The 20556-nt window shown below is 52.0% G+C and overlaps 1 protein-coding gene across 7 annotated transcripts in view; it reads right to left on the reverse strand.

Annotated features, from left to right (window-relative positions):
- Positions 1-1211: 1211 nt before the first annotated feature.
- Positions 1212-20556, reverse strand: part of TRAF7 (TNF receptor associated factor 7) — a 32315-nt gene continuing 12970 nt past the window's right edge. For 6 of the 7 annotated variants that reach the window (XM_044452505.1, XM_044452503.1, XM_044452504.1 and 3 more), the window contains 17 exons: positions 19595-19711; positions 18121-18213; positions 16862-16895; positions 15629-15812; positions 15208-15342; positions 14812-15029; positions 13690-13763; positions 12108-12156; positions 10216-10343; positions 7668-7750; positions 7115-7154; positions 6881-6997; positions 5701-5823; positions 5461-5580; positions 5188-5319; positions 2856-2975; positions 1212-1914 (listed from right to left, as the gene is read on the reverse strand). In XM_044452505.1, the coding sequence (XP_044308440.1) occupies positions 1900-1914; positions 2856-2975; positions 5188-5319; positions 5461-5580; positions 5701-5823; positions 6881-6997; positions 7115-7154; positions 7668-7750; positions 10216-10343; positions 12108-12156; positions 13690-13763; positions 14812-15029; positions 15208-15342; positions 15629-15812; positions 16862-16895; positions 18121-18213; positions 19595-19711 (1782 nt within the window). In that variant the 3' untranslated portion in view covers positions 1212-1899. The remainder of the gene's footprint in view (positions 1915-2855; positions 2976-5187; positions 5320-5460; positions 5581-5700; positions 5824-6880; positions 6998-7114; positions 7155-7667; positions 7751-10215; positions 10344-12107; positions 12157-13689; positions 13764-14811; positions 15030-15207; positions 15343-15628; positions 15813-16861; positions 16896-18120; positions 18214-19594; positions 19712-20556) is intronic. The other variant, XM_044452507.1, reaches the window with a different exon arrangement.

Here is a 20556-nt window from a genome sequence, read left to right on the forward strand (position 1 = left end):
TGCATGGCGTCGACTGTGAGAGAACACTCTCTACTACGGCGGTCCGAAAAAGGCCCCCCCCTCAGAGGCAGTCCCGCGAGGCCCAGCTCGCTGGTGCACGGCTGCCGCGGCCCCGAGGGACGGGCTCGTGACGCAAGCCGCTGAGCAGGCGGGCGGCGCTGCTGACGCGCTCACGGCCGCCGGCGCTTAACGAATGTCCGAGCCATCTGGCTTGCTGAACTCTTGCTCGGGCCGCCTCCGAATAACGTTCCCGATGTGCTCCCGGAAATCCCTGCACTGGGCTGGCCGCGAGTCACGTGCATGTTTCCACACAACAAGCGGCAAATGTTTCGCTACAGCCATAGGGCCAACCTCTTCCACACAGAAGTCAACACAACCCTTTTCGGAGAGAGCACAGAATGCTCCTGGCCGCATTTACTGAGCATGGCGGCACCTCCAGCAGTTAAAAAAAGGTGTCCCCTACCGGCACATCCCTGCTGGATTTCTTCTGTAGTGCCATCTTTTGGCAACCTGGGGGAGCAGGCAGTTTTTCTGTCCGAACAGCAACAGGACTGTCAAGGCCTTCCTCACTGTGCCAGTCTATACTCCAAACATGGATCTCACTCATTTTAACAGTACTTGTGACACTGGCTTTCTGAAGTCGGAGATTATTTTGTCCCGTTTTTAAACAAGAACTAAAGAATCTGCATTCCCGCTCTAGCAAAATGCTTCCAGGACGGAGAAGCCTATTTGTAGGTACCTGTCATTCTCCATTAGGCAAGTACAGTAAGAGGAGAACTGAATCCGGAGGCTCCACTTTAGTGCTCTCGCTTGCACTCCCTCTTTCCTCGACTATCACTGAATTGTACGTATCCCTGGGCAGGGAAGCCCTTTTCCTTGCGGCAGCCAACAGTATAAAAGCTGAATACAACAAGCACCTTGAAAGAAATCATTCTGCATCTGCTGCCGTTTCTCTACCACCCTCACGTAATAAAGCAGGGAGACAGTTCACTCGGTCCGCAGTTTAGCCACGGTACGAAAATGTTCCTTGGAGGCAAGCAGCTTGTTAAATTCACTGTCTCAGGGCAGAGAGTTTGCATTCACCTAAATGGATTCATAAACCTGAGCAGACACTGCTACAGATTCATATACCTGGCATCACACTTGGAGTGTAGGACAGGCCAAAAGCTGAGAGACTTGCTAAATGTTCTAGTTCTGCCAAAAAGTCATGCTTGCCTAAAACAATGGTCCATTTTTATTGTCAAGAAAGAAATAATCCAAATCTATATCACAATCTTAAAAACAGTAGAAAATGTCAGTAAAAACCCAACAGCGGGCTCTCCCTGTCTGACTGTGGAGGCCGTGAGGACGTGATGCTGTGCACAGGTGGCCCTGTGGTACCAGAAGCAAGGGGCGGGGCCGGTGACATAACAATCGTACCTGGTTACACGAGAGGAAAACGGTTTTTATCACTTGCGGTGGTGGGCACACACGGAAAAGCTCAGCAGATTGGACTAAACACTAGGACAGAGAGGGCCCCCCCACACCCTTGGCTCCAGCGCTCCTGCTCGCGAGGGGCACTGTGGGCACTCGTGCCACCAGGTCCGGGGCCGCTTCCCACGAGAGCATGGCACCCGCTTTGTTCCATCGGCCGAAGGTCGTAAGCTGGAGCTGCAGCAGCGCCCGATCAAAGTCCCCTGCCTACCGACTTGGAAAGGAAGCTACAGTGGAAGTGGTCCTGGGCTGCCAGCCTCTCCGAGGGCCTGCCACGTTGCCGGCGCCAGGGCTGAGGTATGCGGGCCGTGAGGCGCTCTCACCAGTGGCGGCTGCTGGGGCTTCGGAGAGAGAAGCAGCAGAAGGTCGCGGGGGGCTGAGGAGTATTCGGTAGTCTGGCATCCCCAAGCGGACAGCGGCCCCTCACTAGCATGTCCAAACCTGTTGTGGGAAGAAAAGCCAAAAGGGCCGAGTTGGCTTCCTTGCCAGAGCTGCTGCTTGGTCTCTGAAGCAGCACCATTTCCAGCAAAGGAGGGATGACGGGGGGGGGGGGGGGGGGGGGGGGAGGCAAGAGCCGGGAAGGCTCCTGGCCGGGCCACGCTCCTGGCGAGCCGCCAAGCCCAGCACGGTGAGTGCACCACAGTGCCAGGTGCTCCCGCAGTTCCAAGGAGTCCCCAGCTCTCCTGGCCTCCGGTGCAGGCCGCCACCGGGCAGGACGGCAATGCGCTGCCGAGGAGTGCTCTGCGGGACCCAGAGGAAGCGTGCGGCGGGCGAGGGAAGCGGTGGCGCTCCGGGGGCTGCACGGCGCCTCACACGGGCGCAGGCACGGGCCTGGCTGAGCGCAGCAGAGTCCAGTTTCTCCTGGAGGGGTTTAAGTGCCCCGCCCTGACCATTAACCAAAATACAGGGCCACCTATTCCCAGCCAGATGCAGGGGCTGGGGCCAAGGCTTGAGCAACTGTTCAGCTTGTTTTATCACTTAGGATGCCGAGGGACAGTAAGATGAAGCAAATGTATTCCACCACCTGGGTGGGGAGAAGTGTGGTGGGGGGCACAAAGGAACACCAACGGCTCTGAGATCTTCCCACATCTTCTCAGCCCATCCAAATTCCCTGGGCCAGCAAGCAGTGCCCTGTGCTAAGTGCTTTATCCTGCAAGGTGTGGCAACTGGCCTTTGCTCACAATGATCCACCAACCGGACGAGAAATTAACCAGACCGTCACATGGAAAACGGCTTGCCCAGCTTTCTGACCTTTTCTGGTCTAAGTGGAGCTCATTCTGAACTGCTCCACAGCCTCCCTTCCTTCAGAGTCCCTTTTGCCCTGCTGGACGCTGCCGGCTGCCAAGGAAGTCGTGTGTGGAGGGCTGGGGGGAGGCATTTACCTTAACAGTGCTGTCGACCGCGCCAGAGAACAAGCGGCCCCTGGAGACTGCCAGGGCGGTGACGCTGCCCTGGTGGCGCAGCAGGGTCTGCGTGCAGATCATGTTGTCCATGCTCCAGACCTGGGTGGGCAAAACGATTCGTGGGCGTTAGTGCGGCAGATGCTGAAAGGGCGCCAGGCCGTCGGAACGAGCTGTGCCCTGCCCGGGTTTCAGAGTGGTCAAAGATCCCTAAACCACTTAATCCAGGCCAGAGGGATCAAAACCGACTTTGGGTACAAGCTCATTTACAGAGCTTTGGACTTGTAAATGCCATTAAAACATTTAACACACGCTGCTGGTAAAGGAGGCATTTAGACTGGATGAGGCTTAGGAAGAGTCAAGTCACCGCCCTCCAGAAAACACAACCCCACCTCTCTCCCCCATGCTGCTTCCAGGCAAGGGGCACACACGCCAAGAGCAGCGACAGGCTGCATTCTTCAAAGGGCTGCTAGTCCTCAGTGAGGTATGACTGCAGCATTTCCCAACCCAAACATTCCCCAAATGCTTTGGACTATGACTCCCGTTGTCCTTGAACATTAGCCATGGTGGCTGGGCTGATGGAAATTGTAGTCCAAAACATCTGGGGGGCACCAGCTTGAAGGAGGATGGGCAAGTGGCAGAGTAAGGTCTCTTGGTGCTCCTGCCAGAAGAGGTGCACCTCAGGAGTTCGGCAAGGGCCCCACAGGCCTGGCCACGAGAGCTTTGGAGTAAATCCTGTTAGGAAGGGAGGCAAAGCCTAGAATTACGTGCTGGGGGGCATATTAGGGGCGAGAACGTGTGTGACAAAATGGAAAGCGCAATCTCGGGAAGCTTGCAGGTAAAGTCACCTGGCGAACCGGGAAGAGGCATCATCCAGGCCTCCACGCGCTGTGTGCTTATGCAGGAAGCACGGGGAAACCAGCAGGTGAAACTGGTATGGGAAAGGAATCTTGGTTTGATACATATCACTGAGACATGACAGGATGAAACCCATGGCTCAGATACGGCAACAGAAAGGTAAGCATTGTTCAAAAGAGCCAGCCTAAGAAAGGGAGAGAGCAACACTATATGCTAAGAACATGGGAGCAGACCAACTACACAAGCCACAACGTCCATGAACCCCAGCAGAGGCCCTTCGAAGGCATCTGGGCGAGGGACAAGTGATAGTGCTGAAAAGCCATTTTGTATTCACTACTACATGACCCCCGAAATTTGGTGGAAGCAGCCCACTTCCAACCCCGTCCCACCCAAGCAGAGAGTGAAGGCGCAAGCCCCTGCACACTCCGTGGCGGAGAAGCCTGGGGAAGGTCAGTTCTCCCTCCCGGGAGTGGCTCTGCAGTGGGGGAGCAGCAGCAGGGCGACAGCTGCAGCTTCTGCCAGACCCCCCGCAACAGGCTTTTCCCTGGAGGTCTCCAAGTGCTGCCCAGGCTGCACCAGCAGCACAGGGACTGGTGATGGGGCAGATGAGGAAGACTGGGAACTTCCGTGCCGGTGCCAAGCCTGCTACGCAATCACTGAAGAGACTCGCTTAGAAACCCACAGCTCCTCCTGCAGCCAGGCTTCCGATGCCAGGAGACATCTCTTCCCCTGCTCGGTGCTGCCGGGATGGGAGAGCACGAAAGGCTCGAGTCGAGGTTCCTGGTGGTGTGTCTCGAAAGCAAGCAAGGAAAGCAGTTTCCCTCTGGGCTATGCCAACAGAGAAGATTTCCGTGTCTTGCTTCTGCAGCAAGTAAGTGGCTGATGCGGCAAAGGCCTGCCAATCGGAGTGTGTGGAGGCATCTGGGATGCCAAAGGGAGCCGTCAGAAGAGTGCAAGACAGAGCAGGCCATCTGTGAGAAAGTCTGGTGAAGGCAACGCACCACGGTTAGTCGGTCATGGCTCAGCACTGCACGCGAACACAGCCGCTTACACCTCGATTTCGGCCAGGCCTCCTCGGAGTCCTCAGGCTGCCCTGCACGGGAGGAGCTGCAAGAGGCTCCTGTGACGTAGGGCTGCAACCCTCTCTCGACAAGTGTCCATTCATGGCTCCGCATGGACCCGCACGATACCTTCCGGCCGAGGCCCTGCGTGTTCAGCCTGTTCACACGTGGCGGGGCAGGGCGGGGCGGGGCACACTGGGGATGCTTACCAAAGCTGCAGGTGACACGAAGCCGGAAAGGGCAGCCAAAGACCGAGCCCGCATCCAAAATAACCTCCACGGGCAGGACACTCGGCCAAGACCAACAAGCTGCAGTCAGCGCGGGGAACTGCCAAGCCTTGCCGTTCTCGAACGGGGCCCTTCACCCACCACCAGTGATTAGTGCGCCCCACATACCCGCAGCGACCGGTCGTATGACGCGCTGAAGACTTTGGTCTGGTCTGGTGTCGAGATGACGGCCAGGGCGTACACAGTGCCCACATGTCCTGTCAGCGTGCGCACCTGTTCTTTGGATTCAATGTCCCACACCTGGAGTCAAGAGAGCAAACTGCCTTCAGCCCCCTTCTCTCCACGGCTTTGCCCCACCACGTGCCCTCTTGTCAGGAGTCAGAACGGGATGAGCACAAAGGGAAATGGCAGCACACGTGACCTGAGCCCGCCCGAACTTACATGGATGAGATTCTCATAGGTGCCACACACAATATGGTGGTTCGTGACTGCGATGGAGTAGACACTGCCGCCTGATGTCTGCAGAACATGCACGCACTCCAAGTTCCGGATGTCCCAGATCTGAGGCAAAGGAAAAGTGTGGGAGGAAAGATGACCATTTCCGGGCTGGCAACAAAAATCGACCCATTTTCAGTCGCCATCCCGGAGCAGGCAGTGAGTAGAGTGGGACAGTGCACGTACTTTGATCGTTTGGTAGGACCCACTGTACAGGTGATTCTGGGATGCCACGAGTGCTCGGACCCAGTGATTAAGGCCCGTCAGCTCCTTCTTCAGCTTCAGCTCAGTGCCTACAATGTCCCAGACCTGGAGGCCAGACAAACAGAGGCAAAGGCAGAAGCAAAGGTCACTAAATCCAGTCCTGTGCTTCAAGACTCGGCCACCCCACCACTCATCCACCAGGCCTCCAAAAATCAACCTATAGGCAAGCTGCAGCAGGAAAGGCCCGAAGGCAGACTGGGATCGACTGAAAGATCTCCAAGTGACTTGCAGTGGATTAGCAAGGGTTTAAAAATAGTGACAGCAACACATTTTTTCCTTCAAGATTACATAAGAATCCATAAGCTTAAGGTTAGGGAGAAACGGGAGTAGGCTTGCGTGTGAGTTCTAGCCCTGGTACTGCAGGCAAATGCCTTGGCTGAACCTGTCCTCAGAGACCCCCGATTCTGCAAAGTGATGCCCACCTCTGAGGTCACTATTCTGGGTCCAAATGAAAAAGATGGTAAGCCTAATGTCTGCCTATCTCAAGCGACATCACAGTGCCCCCCTCCCCCCTCCCCCACATAGCAAACTGCTTTACCAACCCAAATGAGGAAGCAAAACTATGCCGGAGGAAAACACATGCAGTCTATGAAGGTTTGACCAGGAAAATGCGGTTTAAAAGCCTCGTTAAGCCCCAAAGCTCAATGCAAGACCTGGGCTCTCCACCCTCGTTGAGTCTAACCTACTTCTTGGGCTGCTGCAAGGACAAAGAGAGAGCAAAACCCACGGACACTTCCCTGCCGTCCTAGGAGAAAGGGTAGGGTAGAAATAAAGGAAGTGCCTGGGGCAGGAATGCTTACTATGAGCTGGGAGAATGAATGGCACAAACACCATCATGGATTTAGTGGCTAGAAAAAGGGAAAGGAGAGAAAACGAGGCAGTGAAAAAAGGAAAGGGCAGGAAGAAGCAAAAGCAGGGGCAGCTGGAGAAGGGAACGGGCTGACTTGGGGAAGGGAAATCAGCAGCAGTGAGAAGAGAGATGAAATCAGACTTGAGAAAAGAGGAGCGGGGCCTGGAGAACAGGCCAGGGGGCTGTCCTGAAGCAGAGAGGGTTTGGAGGCAAAGGAGCGGAAACGCTCTGCTTGCCCCACTGCATCCATACCTTGATGGCCTTTAGAGAACCACTGAAAAGCATGTTGTGTGAGGAGACCAGTGTGCACACGGGGTTGTCATGCGCACGGATGGTGTTGACCTTCTGCAAGGTCTGAATATCCCAGACCTGCAAAGAGAAGGAGGCCACGTGAGATGGCTGCTGGCTCAGCCTGCCACGCATCCTCTATCTTCCACACGCGCGCGTGGAAACGAGACTGGGGCCCTCCCAAAGCAGTCTACTCACAATGATGGTGCAATCAGCAGAGCCGCTATACAGTTTGTTCCTGGGGAAACAGAAACAGAAAACAGTTTGCAGAAAAAGCAGCACAGCAGACAGCCTGTCTGTCTGTGGTGAGTAAGAGCGGCCTCCAAGGGACCGGGCAGAGCGGCTTATTCCGACACAAAAGAACAGGAGCTGTTTTTCCAAGACAATGACATGACTCTCACATGTAGAACAGTTTTTTTTTTCCAGAGTGCAGAATGCAGTGTCAGCTGTAAAATTTAGCTTTCTTTTTTTAAAAACATCCCTGGCCTCAAGCTGGGAAAGTCAGAAATAGAAAAGGCCACATTATTCTGATCAGCCTGGATGCAGCTTTGGCATTTACGTGTTTCTCACATGCAGTTCAAGCAGCCCTGACTCAGGGAAGAGGGATTTGTTCGAAGATGTCATGCATGTTAAACGAAAACAGCACCATACATGCGGGGAGTAAGACAGTGGGAGCAGAGAAACAGTCAAATCCCTGTGGCCTCTCATGCAGGGGCAGCAGAAAGCACGTGGGTCGCCTGCCTGGACTTACCCTTGGATGCAGAGTGCCAGGACGATTCCGTCGTGGCCTTCCAAGGTCTTTTGGCACTTGTATGTGGTACAGGTATCCCACACCTAACAGGAAACAGACAAAACATGTGACTGTGCTCAAAAGCAGCCAGGAACCAGGACAGGAAATCAGCTGATGGGCCCAAGCTGTGAATGCAGGAAGCAGCTTGCCCATCGTCTGTGCACCTGTTTTCCCATCTTTCAGGCATAGACAGACCCATCCAGGAAGGAAATGAATGAGCAGATATTCCCAGGGAGCGAAACACAAACACAGCCCCAGGAAATTCCCACTGTGCCCTCAAGACAGGTGAGGGAGAATATGCTTCATTGAAAAAAAGGAGTCACACCTCCTAAACCCGGGCGGTGGAGGGGCGCAGGAGAGGGTGAGCGGCCAGGCCCTTCTGCCACAGCTGCAGTTCCGCCAAGAAGCACTTCCAGGGGGCTTCTTCCATCCCTGCCTTGCTGCAAAGTGAAATTCTCTTCCAGTGGTCTTTTTATAGCTCCTAGGAGGATGGGAGGCAAGCGGAGTCCAGCCCCCGCCCCCCCAGCTCAAAACCACTGTGAAAGGGAGAAGCAGAGCCACCTTCGCAGCATCACTGCTCACTGTGAAGCGCAACCCGCTGAAGGCAGCTGCCCCTCCAGGTTTGCCTGCTCGGCTGCCCGCATGCTCTGCCCGCATCTGGAGGGCAGCTGCAAAGAGGGCGCTGCACTGGAGCCTGCGCCTCTCAGAGCAACCTGGTGTTGCTTCCTTCCCCCCAAGCAGGGTGGTGTGTGTGAGGTCTGGGGGGCTTCTCCTGGAGTTGACCCTTGCGGGCAAGAGGCCAGCAGAAAGCCAGAACATTCAGGAGCATAAAACTAGCTGCAGAACAAGGTCTCCAACATATGAAGCATGACATTGAGAAAGATAAAGAAAGATACCCTGGGAATTAAGCGCTGCACAGCACTTAACTTGTTGTACAGTCTAAAGATGCACAAACACAGTCTTAATGAAGACACCTTCATCAGAATAAATTTGATCCCACAGTGGGCTGCCATTTGCCACGATGGCTTTGAACAAAATGGCGGAGATACATGGCCACTGCAGCCAACACCTCTCCCAGGACTACTACGCACAGAGTGCCTTTTCAGCTTATCTGCAGGCCGGCTGCCGAGGGTTGCTCTACAGACACAGCAAGGGGTGCTACGGAGGGAATTCTTCAGGCCGCAGAGGCTCCCAGCTGGGCTCTCAGTGCCACCCAAGCCCAAGCAACATTCATCTGTCTGTGTGCCTCTGCTGCTGGGACCAGAAGGGCTCATCTTCTGATGAGGCTCAGCCATGCTGACATAAGAGAAGCCGGAGCAAAGAGGCGCTGTGCCCATGGGAGAAAGCTCTGCCACAGCCTCTGACCGGGTTCAGAGGAGAGATGCAGGAGTCCCCTCTGTGCGCGGCAGCTGACTCACTCAGGAGGGCAGTGGGCGGAGGAGCCAATCACCCCACCAGCCCTTCTAATTCCAATCCGGGTGGAAGCTGGGTTATTCCCGCAGCCCTGATGAAAAGCTATTTAATCTTTCCCTCTTCCCAGCCCTTCTCCTTTTCCCTTGAGTGCTGTGCTTTTTACACTGTAAACCTGTGAGCAGGAATGGTCTTGTTTCACTGAATGCCTGAAAGCTATTCAGGGAAACTTTTTGGCTGAGGGGCAGGATAAAATAAATAAATAAATAAATAAACACCCTTCAGTAACACTAATTCACGCTCTTGGGGCCCCACTTATAAAACCCATGTTGACAAGAGAACTGCAACCTTCGGGGGCCCCACACCACCCAGATCAGAACGACAGTGGGGCTGATTTTCTGTCTTCCAAGCACTCTCCATTTTTCTTCCCAGCAGAGGACAACCAAAGGTTAACTACAGTCTTTATTACGTTAAAGCTGGCTAGCCAGGACCGGCTTTGTAATACAAAGGGACTAATATATGCCATCAGCAAGAGGCATCCATTGAGGAGAGACCCTCCAGTTGTGGAGTTAGTTCCTGCCCCTTCTGGGAGTTGATTCTAAACTAAATTCCCCTCCTCCCTTCTGAACTGAACAGAGATGGCTTCACCCTCCAGGAGGTCTGTGAAGCTGGAGGGCCAGACAGTGAGAATGACAGACTTACCTGACTGGTCTGCTCATCTGCCTTGATGCTGAATCATTGGGCCGAGAAAGTCACACCCCCTTTGACTGCCTGTTCCACAGAGTCTCCCCTGGAACCTGGGATGGTTTTGGCCTCCCCAGCTGCTTCTCAGCCCTGGCATCGCAGCGATGCCTTCCAACCCCACCCCTCCTTCCAGGCCAGATTCAGAATCCGGAATATCCACCTGGGAATGCTGCCCTGTGGAAGAAACAGACCCAATCCCTACAAGTAGACCCTCCTGTCAAGCATTTCTCTTTCCGTCAACGCTGTAGGGCCTGAACAGAGGGAACACTATAACTCATGGGCTTGCACTGCCTCAGGATTAATTGCGGTGTTGCTGCATGGTCCATCCCTCGCCCAGGTCCTGTGCGGCTCTTACCTTAATAGTTTTGTCAGACGAGCCACTGAAGAGCAAATCCCCAATGGAATAGACACACAGACACCAGACTGGGCCCTGGTGTCCCACAAAGGTGCCTTTGCACTTGAAGATCTGCTGGGGGTCATATGCTACAAAGGAGAAGAGGAGGCACATGAGCGCGAGTCACTTTGAGCCAACGCTCTTCTAGGGAACGCCAGATCACCAATCACGTTCATCTGGTTTTCATGGACGCAACTCCTCTCAGCAGCATCTGTCTGTCGGCTTTTTGAGGAGGGATAACGAATGCCTGAGTGTAAGAGCAGCACCACCGGGCTGGACCAACGAGTCCAGCATCCTTTGCCCAGTAGTGGCCGATTGGGTATTTTCAGGAAGCTCACAAGCAGAGCGCGAAGGTAGCAACCTTCCCCACTCCCCCCCCCTTGGCCCCCCCCCCCCCCGCCACTGGTATTTGGAGGAGGCTTGCTTGCTCGTCACTGAACAAGAAAGCGCCCCATGCCTACCAGAGCTAAAAGCTGACTTTTATTTGCCCCAGTTCCTTAAGAGCCCTTGGGATGCGAGGTCCACACCCAGGGCCACACAAGGCTTTCTTTCCATACCACCAACTGAGCCACATGCGGAGCAGAACCCTCAGCATCCCTTGTCCAACTGGGCCTGTGCGCAAAATGGATAAACATTCCGAAAATGTTGCCTTAGAGCAGGGCTCCTCAAACTCGTTCAATGGGGGCCAGCTGAAAGGCAGCGGCTACACGTGTGGGTCGGTGAGGAGGGGGGCTTGGGCCAGTGAGGTGTCGTCAGGCGAGTGTGAGGTGAGGTTCAGGGTGCACGGCGGCAGCAGCTTGCTCGCTCGCTCGGAGATCTCCCAGCGAGTTCAAAACCGTCTCCGAGCGAGCGAGCCACTGCCTCCAGCCCGCACTGCAAGGCAGCGGCAGGCACATGGGCACGGGGGAGGCAGGAGGCAACGGCGGCTTGCTCACTTGGAGGTGGTTTTGGACTCGCTGGGAGATCTCCGAACGAGTCCAAAACTGTCTCTGAGCGAGCAAGCCACCAGCTCCAGCTCACATTGCGAGCACGCGCGCGGGCGGGGGCAGCAGTGCGGGCCAGATGAATGGGCATGGCAGGCCAGATCCGTCCTGCAGGCTGTAGTTTGAAGACCCATGCCTTAGAGGTCCTGATCTGACTAGCAGCCTAAATTTTGCTCCCAGAATCTCACAACTGTGCTTATAATATATTAAATGAATAAGTTCCTTTATTTATTAGATCTACACCCTGGCTTTTTCTTTTTTAAAAACTTGAAGGGGCTTGCACAGTTCTTCTCCTGCTCTCAATCTTATCCCCACAAAAGCAGCCCTGGGAGACAGGCTGGGCTGAGAGTCTGCGGCAGGCCCAAAGCCACCCGGCTGGCTGCATGGCAGTGTGGGGACTAGAACCTGGGTCGCCTGAGTCCCAGTCCTACGCTCTTAACCACTGTACCACACGGTTGCCCACCCCCCTTGCAAAAAGCAGCCTTGAAGCCATGGGATACAGAAATCTGTGACTGATACAATGGGCAGGGGAATCGATATAAATCATAATCAGCACCATAATATACTAACAACAAATACCCTGCACACCACATTTCCACAGCCATGAGTGTAGCCATGCACCATGGGAGCAGATTTCTACCCCGTGCTTTTCTGGCCAGTGCACAGTACCTCGACATTTCCATCTGGACTGTGACAACCCAGCAGTTGAACTTGAAACTAAGCTATAACTCAAGGAGGTCGGTAATTCAATAGATTAGTTCTATTTCCAAAAATATACATCATGGTACAATGCTGCATTAATGAAAACTAAAAGGCAGAAGCTCTGCAGTATCAGCCAATGCCTTGGGAGAAACGCAGCTGGATACTCACAGCCTAAGATTCCCATGTTCAGCCGGGCGTTGATGTGAGACAGCTCATCCTGAAGAGGGAAAGTGGAAAAGCCTATCAGAGAAGTGCTGCAATCGCAACCACAGTGTTGATATAATAATACAGAGGGCACCCGCTGAGCTGATCCCGCTAGGGCTAAGAAACCCCTGGATCTGCAAGCCCTAAGCAGTCCTGGAAACCAAGAGGGGGATATCATCCGCTCAGCTCCTGGGGATGGGAGAAAACCTGCTTGTGAGCCAAAGTAACCCTACTGGTCAGGGCAGGCCGTGGCTGCCAATGGAATTTACTGAAAAGAAAACTCTTTGGAAAGGGGTTGAGCTATGTCTGCAGCACCAAAGCTCGCAAACCCTTCATGTGCCTGGAGAACAGATCGCATGCTTGCAAAGCAGAGGAAAGATCCTGAAAGGGTTGCATTGACGTTTTCACTACCAACAGTTTGGGCACTTAGGAAAGATTGAATAATTCAGATCTGTAAATGACCGATTTTGTTCCCCAAATGATGTGAATAAAAAGACATGGTTCCATGTATGATATTCAGGATATTCAGAAGTACTTCTTGAAGGCTTAACCTCCATTCTCTTTCTTTCCTTGTTTTAGCTCCCTTCTCCCTTCCTGGTTTTCCAACTCTGATGAAGGCAAAAGGATCCGTGGCTGATATGCTGGAATGGTGGATAGGGACTTTATTCTACAGGCAGGTGAAACGGGGGCTTAACACATCAACAGGAGGGGGTTTCACAGAAGAAGGGGGGTCAGGGCTTGCAGTGGTCGTTTTTGACAGTGTTATGCAGACGTGCTGCTGAGACATTAGCTTCTCGCTCACGGATCGTTTCCTGCGTCATATAATGCCCCTGTGCTGCAAACCTGTAGTACTAGCCCAGTGTGGTTCCTATGATCAACTCCGTTTATCAGCACGCAGCTTAGCTTTCAGCTAAAATCCCAAATCAGGCTTTTGGCACTAGCAGTGCTTCACCCACTAGATGAATAGTCAAACCCAGAATCATACTGTCCAACTCAATTTGTGAGATCCATTGACTGTCTAGGGCAGGGGGTCCTCAAACTTTTTCAATAGGGGGCCAGTTGAAAGGCGGTAGTGACTGGTGCCGGCTGGTGAGGCACGTGTGCCTGGGCGCGTGGACTGGTTTGCTCGCTCGGAGATCTCCCAACGAGTCCAAAACCATCTCCGAATGAGCAAGCCACTGCTTCCCTGCCCGCGCAGTGAGGCGGCAGTGAATGCACGGGCAGGTGGTGGGTGGCAGTACAGGCCGGATAAATGGGCATGGCGGGCCGGATCCGTCCTGCGGGCCATGGTTTGAGGACCTGTGGTCTAGAGAATGAGGTCACAAGGAGTCCCCAGCAGAAAAAACAGTTGCAATGATTTGAACAGCTGAGCCAAGCTGCTGGGAAAATTCAAGCCCTAGGGCAGAGGCAGGCAAACCGGGTCTTTCCCAATGCGCTGGGTTACATCTCCCTAAGTTCTGGCCACCAGCCATGCTCGCTGGGGCTGACAGGAGTTGCACTCCAGCATGACAGGGGACTACAGCCCGCCCTTGCCTGCACCACTCACGTTGAGCATAGATGCGTCCCGCCGGAACTCCATCAGGTCCTCGCTCAGCTTGCTCTGGTTTTCATCCAGCACATCTAAGCAATGACAGTGGGGAGAAGGGGACCTTGGGTTTCCAAATGCAAATTCGAAAGGGCAAAAGCTCCATAGCGTCAGGACCCAGCCCCAGCCCCAGCAACTGCGGACTGGTCTGTGATCAGTATCATGCCGAGTGTGGATGCAATGTAACAGCCGAGGGTTAGGAGCCACTAGCCAGGAAAGCCCATTCTAGCGGTAATTTCCACTACAAACATGCTTTATTATTTACTAGTTCTGGGTGGGCTGGATTAGCCCAGTTTTACACAACTGTAAAACAGCTGTGCCCCATCTGAATAAAACCATGCACTCAGCTATCATAGGCATGGCCCCAGCCTCCCTGCAGCCCTCCAAAGGAGGGCTTAGATGCCTAGGTTTCATGATTTTGGTACTGTGGTACCAACAGACTTACATCCTCTTTCACTGTTCTGTATTTGTGCTATTTAAACAGGCCGCTCGAAAACGCAGTTCTCTCACCACCTGCTTACTCTGCACGGCTCTCCTCCTACATGGCCTCAGATACGCTGGTGCTCTCTCAGCCTTAGAGCCACAGGAGCAAATATGGGGATGCCTGGACTAACTGGCCAACCTTGCACAGGGAGTGCGAAACAAACGCTAAGACAATATAGCACAAAGTGCTTCGAACACCCCACAATTATCTGTTTAGCACATCTGGATCTTGTGCTCCTCCTGCTGGAATACTTTGTCCATTTTGTTTCACAACCACCCCATGGACCAGCTGTGCTGAGAAAAGCTGAGCCATGCTCATGCACGGCTCCCTAGCGAGTCTGAGCAGGGGTCTCTGCAGTCCAAATCTGAAACTGCATAACTGCTGAGCAAGCCCAGCTCAGCTGTCAAAGAGGGGGGCCTCATTCCTTCCTGCAGGGAAACTCTCAAGGCTTAGGTGGGCCCGGGAATTCAAAAAGGCTTTTAGCTGGGGACACTTTTAATAAGGTGACCTACAAAAGGTTCCAGGTTTTGGTCCAGGCAGTTCCTGCCCGATCGTCCATTAAGTGGAAGGTGGTGTCACCTCTTCCACTGGAGACTCACCAAACTTCAGTTCCAGGTTCTTCTCCAGCTGCTCAATTTTCTCGGAAAGCTTGCCCAGCATGGATCGCAGGAAGGCAATCTCCTGGTCTTTCTGAGCCATGGCTACCTGCATCTCATGGAAACGATCATCTGTCTGCTGAAGGAACTCCTTGAGGCCCTCAAATTTGCACGTTTCCAGGTGAGTCTCATAGGTGTCTTGGTTGCCTATGAACGTACACCTGAAGTATGAGAGAGAAATCAGAGGATGGAGGATTATCTTGGGAACTTTCACATGCCTTGGCTGTCCTCAGACCCCAGCATCAGGAAAGGCCTGAGGACTGCTTTGTTCTATTGCGTATCACAGGGATGCCCCCATCTTCATCTGTGAGAGTCGGGAGGAAATTAATTCCTGCTCACCCATATTTAGAATGGGGGCACTTGATATGCTCACACTCCTTGAGGTGTGCTTCCAGGTTCATCTTGAGAAGTGGCGGACAGTTGGGATTGTTGGGGCAGCGCACCGGCCGGTAATCGCAGCTACCTTCATGGTCCCTGGACAAAGAGGACATGGCATCGATAAGCAAAATCAGAACCAGTCCGCCCTGACGATCCCCAGTCAGAGGGGCCGTTTCAGCAGCTGCACAAGGAAAAACTCTGCCCACGTGCCTTTCAGAGTCTTCCCAGGGCCCTGCCCGTCCTTTTAAGGATGCAAAAAACTGCAGGAAGAGCACCAGCCCCTGCCTTGAGAGAAAAAACACCAGCAATCTCTCCAAGCCCTGGGGCCCAGCTGCGAGCAGGGGAATAAGCTGGCAAGCACCGGCCTTTCACACTGACTTACTTTCTGGCACTCAGTTTAATGGTGAATGGGCAGCCATGGGGATCCACCTCAAACGCAGAAAGCTTGCCACTGGCGGCAGGGCGGCAGCCATACTTGCAGTGAACGAAGAGCTCCCCAATCTGCTCGGCTACAGCAATGTTGTTGACGACCACCGTCAGTTTGGCATTGTCCACTGGGCACTTCTCTGCAGAAAGAAACACATTTTGTGAGGATTTTGTGTTCAGGTAGCATGCTAAGAGTCGGGTTTCTAAATGCTGGTTTAGTATAAGGTCGGAGTATGTGATCAGTCAGTCTGAAGTGGGTAAACAACCTACAGTCTGGTATGAAGTCTGATTTGAAAAGCAGCAGGGGGGGCTGGCATGTTGAGCAGACGAAGAGGAAAGTGGACAAGCAACTCTGAAACAGTTCGCCTCTCCTGGTCTAGGAGCTCAAGTCATGGCTTGGATGTGACATAAAGCTACCACCCAACGAAGGTTGTTTTAGCAAACTGATGTACTGATTCAATTAGCATAAATCTGCATGTGGATAAAAACCAAGTTCTGAAGTGTATTTCCTTCATATGTGTAATAGCAAGCCTCATCTTAAAACAGGTGTTTCCTCCCTCTTCTGGAAGAGCACTTCCCAGCTGCAGTTATTTTTCTTAATAAGCACATGCGTATTGAAAATATTTTTACCAGGTTTTACAATAATTTTATTGGTTCTTAGGCCTTAGAGCTATGAGAAGGTTCACAGAAGGCAAAAACAAGCCAAGCCAAACACAAACCCGCCACCAGAAGGGGCGGCCTGCAGGTATATAAGCAACACCTGGTGGAAACCCCGAGTCCAAAGCAGAAGCTGGGCTGTGCTGCCCAGTGGCCAAGGATGGCTCTTCCAGAGCCTCCACAAGCCGCTTGCCAACTTGCTCCTGTGCCAGGGCAGCTCTGGTGTAACTGAAAAGCTGCTTTCCAGAGAGGTGCTCAAGGGTCTCACCAGGACCATTTGCCTCTAAGCACAAGGGACACTGCTGGCCCGAATGAAGAGTTTGTGCAAAGATGAACTTTTGTCCCAAACGAACAGATCACCAGTGAACACTCAGAAAAAGGCCAAGGGGAATTGCAATATCCCTGGACATTACAGGACTGCACATTTTTTTATAAGCACAGCTTGCGTTTTCCAAGGGAATGGAAAATAAGAAGAAACGGTCTTAGTAAAGGTGGTAGAAAATGGTGCCAAAAAGAATCTTTGGGTACTTACCAGAAGTTAAGGCACATCTCCTGCAAAATGTGTGCTGTGAAGAAAGAGAATGCAAGATGGCGAGAATTACTGTGTCGGGTCCTGCACGCCCCAGCACCCTGCAAGGTGCCTCTTTTTATCCCCAGTATCTGGTAGTCAGTGGTCGGTCATTTCGGGAGTTGGATAATCCAAATAGCTAATAAATGTTGATTCATTCATCTTGCTTGTGGCTTGTGAGCCTCGGTTAACAGACACTGAACTCACAACTTCCAACTCTCCCATCCCCTCCTCATCCTATTAAAGTGACAGGTTTTTAAACTATAACTCTGTGGCTTGTCCAGAACACAGATTCAAAAGCTTTAACTAAAGCTTTTTTCTTTTTTCTGGAAAAAAGGAAAAAAAGTTTGACAGCCAAATATGTAAAAACATGATGCAGTAAAACCACACAAAAACAAAAGCAAGTGTACACACAGCTACCATATGTCAGTGTTTAAAATGGTTTTCAGCAGTCAGATAACTGAATTCCAGGCGACCAGCATAGCTGTCTTGCTCAGCCTGTTCTTCCAGGAGATGCTACTGATGTTCCTGAGAAACCTGGATTCATCGCAAGGACATGCCTCTCATTCGCAATCCATGTTCATTTATGCTTTGTTCACATTTCTATTCAAAGAATTTGCAGAGCTGTGTAGAGCAGACTGATATTCTATACCAGAGGAAGAATGATTTGCATAACTCAAAAGGACTGATGCCCTGATGAGGCCATTAGGGACAGCCATCAGCACTAAGAAAATGTTGTTAACAATGAAATTACATCACTGATTGACCTTTGAATCTTTGGAAGAAATTGCCACACCTAGGACACTGGAAATTGCCCCTTTCTGCACACTGCCCACTGACCATCTCCAGAAAGGACTTGCTTAAGGCATGCCATAACTTGGGGGTCCTGCCTCAAGCCGGCGGCTGGACCCAATGGCCTTTTTGGCCCCTTCCAACGCAACAATTCTACGATTCTATGACTATGCTTAAGGGCAATTTTGAAATAGTTCAACATGATTGCTCTACTGGGAAATGAAGAGGTCTGGCACATGACAAGAATGAGTGGACAAGATACAGAATACACAACCTTTTAACTTGTATAACATATAGCATTTTTCTTTCCATTGAACTAGCTAACTTTCTTCAGATCGACACTGGGTTTTTAAACCTCAACATGGGCAGTCTCACACTGCTGATTTTCTTCCTCCGTGTAACTAAAAATGCAGCCTAGTTGAGCGCCTTACCCCACAAGTTGTGATCACTGGATCTTTAAACACACTGCAACACAACTGGCAGCAGAGTTTCACTGAAGGATGCTCAGCAAACACCAGGGGCTCCTACACAGGGAGAACAACCCACCAGAAAACAAAGATAAAATGAACAGCATTCAGCCCCTCCTTACAATCCAGCAGTGTGGCACAAAACAGTGGGCAAGGTTTTGGAGCAAAAAAGCCAGTGGCAAGAACATGCAGGAAAAGAAGCCCAAATCAATCCGAACACAGAGTTTAAAAGGTATCCTTAAACACCTAAATGAGCGTTTCCCTGCTTGTGACGACTGCCAACAAAAGACTAACTCCCTGTAATGTGCAGAGAAGTTCACAGAGGCTCAGTGTTAGCATGCTCAGAGTCTGGCATGTTCTCACATGCATTCTGTGCATGTTATACATATAGACAGAGAGCAAGGCAGCGTGCGAGCAAGAATGAGAGAAAGAATGAATGACTTTGACAATAAAATTTACACTACGCTTCTGATCTCAACATAGGCACCAAGTCTAGATTTGATGGACTGGAAAAGACTTGAATGTGATTTGGGAATTTGGAGCTGCCTGACAATTTCAGCCACAAGTCCCAGACACATTTAGGCAGTGTTGCTATTTAGCTCCCTGCCCCACACAGACACTATTAATCTTCCTCATTTATTATCCTAGTGCAAAGTAAATGAACAGCCGGGGGTGGGGGGCAAACAGTGGAAGACCTCAATGCACTTCCACAGGTTGCTGTCCCAGAGCGAAACGCTACACCTGAGGGTCTGCCATGGACTCCCCATCAACTCTCTTGTGGTTCATGGTCCACCGAATGCAGGGCTTTCTCAGTGGTGGGCTGCCCAGCTTCAAAACTGAGTGGGCTGGTTTGCATGGCAGGACAAATCATGGTGGGGTACAGTACCCGAGGGCCATCACTCCACTCCCAGGTGCCTGCAGGCGGCCCTTTCACACAGCACCTGCACACTGTGAACTGCTGCGTCATGCAAGTCCAGGCAACGGACTACTTTCAAATAAAATGGGAAAAAACCCCAGGTGGGTTGCCACATCGTGCAACCCAGGCGAGTGTGTTTAGAGGCCAGGTTAAAAGGCACCTCTTTAGTGAGGCTGGCTGGCACAAGTTGAAGGCTGGCACAGGTAAAGTTTTTGATCCTGCTGCTCCTGCTGCACTCTGGTTGCATCAGCCTTGTAAAAAAATTACACATCTATGTACCTTCTGGTTTAAACAGCACTGTGTTCCCTTTGGCTGTTTTGATTCTGCTGTTACTTTGTTTTATTTTTATTCTGCATGTGTTGCGATTTGCTCTGAGCAGTAATTCTGGTTCATTTGTGCAGGGTGAGGTTTTCATTTCTCATTTAAAAAGATGTCCAGCCCCTCTCTGGCAGCAAACACAGGCCCATCAACCCCTGCTCTGCATCACTTAGTGAGAGACTCCCCCAGGCCCCCAATACCTACTGGCTCCTCCTCTTCCTCATGGAGAGAGAAAGTTGAGCGCAAGGACATGTTGGACTCAGAATGCAAAGAGCGGACAGAGATGGCAGAGTCAGAGCGACGTGGAGTGCCAATTGGTGGCTGCGGAGGGAGAAAGAGAGAAATGAGGGTAACTTACACCTGTATATCGCGCAACACCGAGTGGGGTGTTCTCCTTACATCTGTGGTGCTCGGTTGCTGGTCACAGGTCCATTTTCTGCCTTTGCAACCTCTCTCAGCCCCAAGGACGACTCTGCTGGGGGGGTGCTAGGCAGCTCTTTCTAGTGGAGGGGGTTTGCTTTATAACATGCACAAGGCATTAGCCAGAGTCTCCTAAAGGCTAGAATTGCAGTAAAATTCTGTGCCAGGGAAAGGCTGATTCTGAAATCTGACAAAATTATAGAAATTAAACAAGTATGCATGACATCACTTGCTCTTGCATAGTTAATTCTGCCAATTTTACTATCTGCTCTGCTTCTTTGTCATGTGAAGGACTCAGATGCCCTCTAAGCCTACCCTCTGGGCCAAGCAAATCTTTTAAGATTTCTAAGATTCGCCTCTAAGATTTCTCTAGGCATCGCGGCACACTTCCACATAACCGCTAAGGACTCAGCAACTGCCGATATTGCTCTTAAGATCCCCTCCGTGCCCACATGATTCTTAGGAAGCCCAGGCTTTTCTACCACACAATCTGGACACACTGCAAATAGCACTTAGTTTCTTAAACTCAGCTTCCCGTCCAGCTTGGGCTCTTTCGGCTGGGGCGGGGGAAGAAAGCAAGTCAGCAGAGCCCTAAGCCATATTCTGTGGAAAAGAATTACAACAGGACGCTTTTCACAGCAACAACACGTTCGCGCTCTAGGAGCAAGGCATAAGCCACAGGGGCTCAACACTCAGGGTTGCCCGGGTGTGGCTGGGCCTTGGCAGGTGGCGTCAAACATTTTATT

The sequence above is a fragment of the Varanus komodoensis genome, unplaced genomic scaffold (genome assembly GCF_004798865.1).
Source record: "Varanus komodoensis strain SLA01 unplaced genomic scaffold, ASM479886v1 scaffold73, whole genome shotgun sequence".
In the NCBI taxonomy this organism is placed as follows: Eukaryota; Metazoa; Chordata; class Lepidosauria; order Squamata; family Varanidae; genus Varanus; species Varanus komodoensis.